General features: G+C 58.4%; 1 protein-coding gene across 1 annotated transcript in view; it reads left to right on the top strand.

Annotated features, from left to right (window-relative positions):
• The window catches only part of MYDGF (myeloid derived growth factor), a 15456-nt gene that overhangs the window by 6391 nt on the left and 7468 nt on the right, over positions 1-1597 (top strand). The window contains exons 2-3 of the mRNA XM_021719458.1: positions 4-248; positions 355-405. Coding sequence (XP_021575133.1) covers positions 4-248; positions 355-405 — 296 coding nt within the window. The remainder of the gene's footprint in view (positions 1-3; positions 249-354; positions 406-1597) is intronic.

Below are 1597 nucleotides of genomic sequence, written 5' to 3' on the forward strand. Positions count from 1 at the left end.
CAGATGAGGACACCGAGGCTCAGGAGCGTTTCGCTTGCCCCGGGCCCCTGGGCTTCCGATGCCCGTGTTGCTGGAGGCGGAATGCCGGAGGGGCTGGGCTCCCGCCTCCCTGTTCTTCGTCTCCCGCTGGACACGTGGGCCCCTGGTCCCGACCCCGGAGCTCGGAGCAGGGAGGCAGCCGCCGACGTTCTTGCAGCGCTGGCCGCCAGGGCGAGGGATCTGCGCTACCTCCTTCCCTCTCGGCACAGGTGCTCGAAGAGAGAGATCTTCCTGTTTCTGGGGTTCTGAGACCCCAGCGCCTTTGGCACTAAGGGCTGCTTTCGACCAAGCCTTTCTTTTTCTTCCGTTTTCTAGGGCAGGTACACGTGTACGTTCACCTATGCTTCCCAAGGAGGAACCAATGAGGTGAGTGGTTCACGATTCCATGTAGCTCATGATATCCATCCTCACACAGAGATGCTCTCCGGAGGGACCCTGAGGTGGGCCGTAAGTCTGTCGGTTTACAGCCAGTGGGGCCGGGCTCACGCCTGTCTTCCCAGCACTTTGGGAGGCCATGGCGGGAAGATCGCTGGAGCCCAGGAGTTCAAGACCAGCCTGGGCAACACAGTGAGAACTCATCTCTACAAAAAATTTTAAAAGGCCAGGCTGGGTGGCTCAGCCTGTCATCCCAGCACTTTGGGAGGCCGAGGCGAGTGGATTGCTTGAGCCTGCGAGTCTGAGACACGCCTGGGCAACTTGATGAGACCTCGTCTCTACAATAAGCCAAGAAATTTGCCGGGCGTGGTAATGCACGCCTGTAGTTCCAGCTACTTGGAAGTCTGAGGCGGAAGGATTGCCAGAGCCCAGCAGGTCAACGCTGGATGGCCATGAGGGTGCCAGCAACAGAGTGAGACTCCCAACTCAAAAACAGAAAAAGAAAAGAAAACTAGCTGGCTGAGTTGGCACACTCCTCTAGTCCCAGCTACTCAGAAGGCTGAGGCAGGAGGACTGCCTGAGCCCAGGAGGTCAAGGCTGAAAAGTCTGGGTCGGCTCAGCTGGATACTTCAGGAAGCCAGAATCAAGACGTCCCTGGGCCGGGCCTTCACTGGAAACTCTGGAGATGATTCCTCTTTTCGGCTCTCTTGGGTGGGTGGCAGAATTCAGTTCTTGGCAGTTGGAGGACCGAGGCTCCTATTTCCTTGCTGGCTGTTTTCTCCAGCTGGTGGCAGAAGCACAAGTAAAAGGGATCTGAAGCACAAGGACACCCACGCCATTGCTGGCTTTGAGGGGACCACGTGGCAGAGTGCAGGTCGCCTAGGAGCTGGGAGCAACCCCGGCTGGCAGCAGGGAAACGAGGAGTTCGGTCCTATAACCACAAGGAACTGAAATCAGCCACAACCTCTTGGGCTCAGAAGAGACCCCCGAGCTCAGAGGAGAGCGCCATCTGGTGGGCACTCTGATTGTACCCTGCAAGACTGAGGAGGGGACCAGATTGTGCCCAGCTGGACCTACAGACCTGAGCTGCTTTTTTTTTGAGTTGGAGTCTCACTCTGTCACCCAGACTGGGATGCGGTGGCCGCTCCCGGCCACCGCAGCCTCGACCTGCTGGGCTCCGGCG

The sequence above is a fragment of the Carlito syrichta genome, unplaced genomic scaffold, assembly GCF_000164805.1.
Source record: "Carlito syrichta isolate Samal-C Ts95f unplaced genomic scaffold, Tarsius_syrichta-2.0.1 Scaffold115575, whole genome shotgun sequence".
Lineage (NCBI taxonomy): Eukaryota > Metazoa > Chordata > Mammalia > Primates > Tarsiidae > Carlito > Carlito syrichta.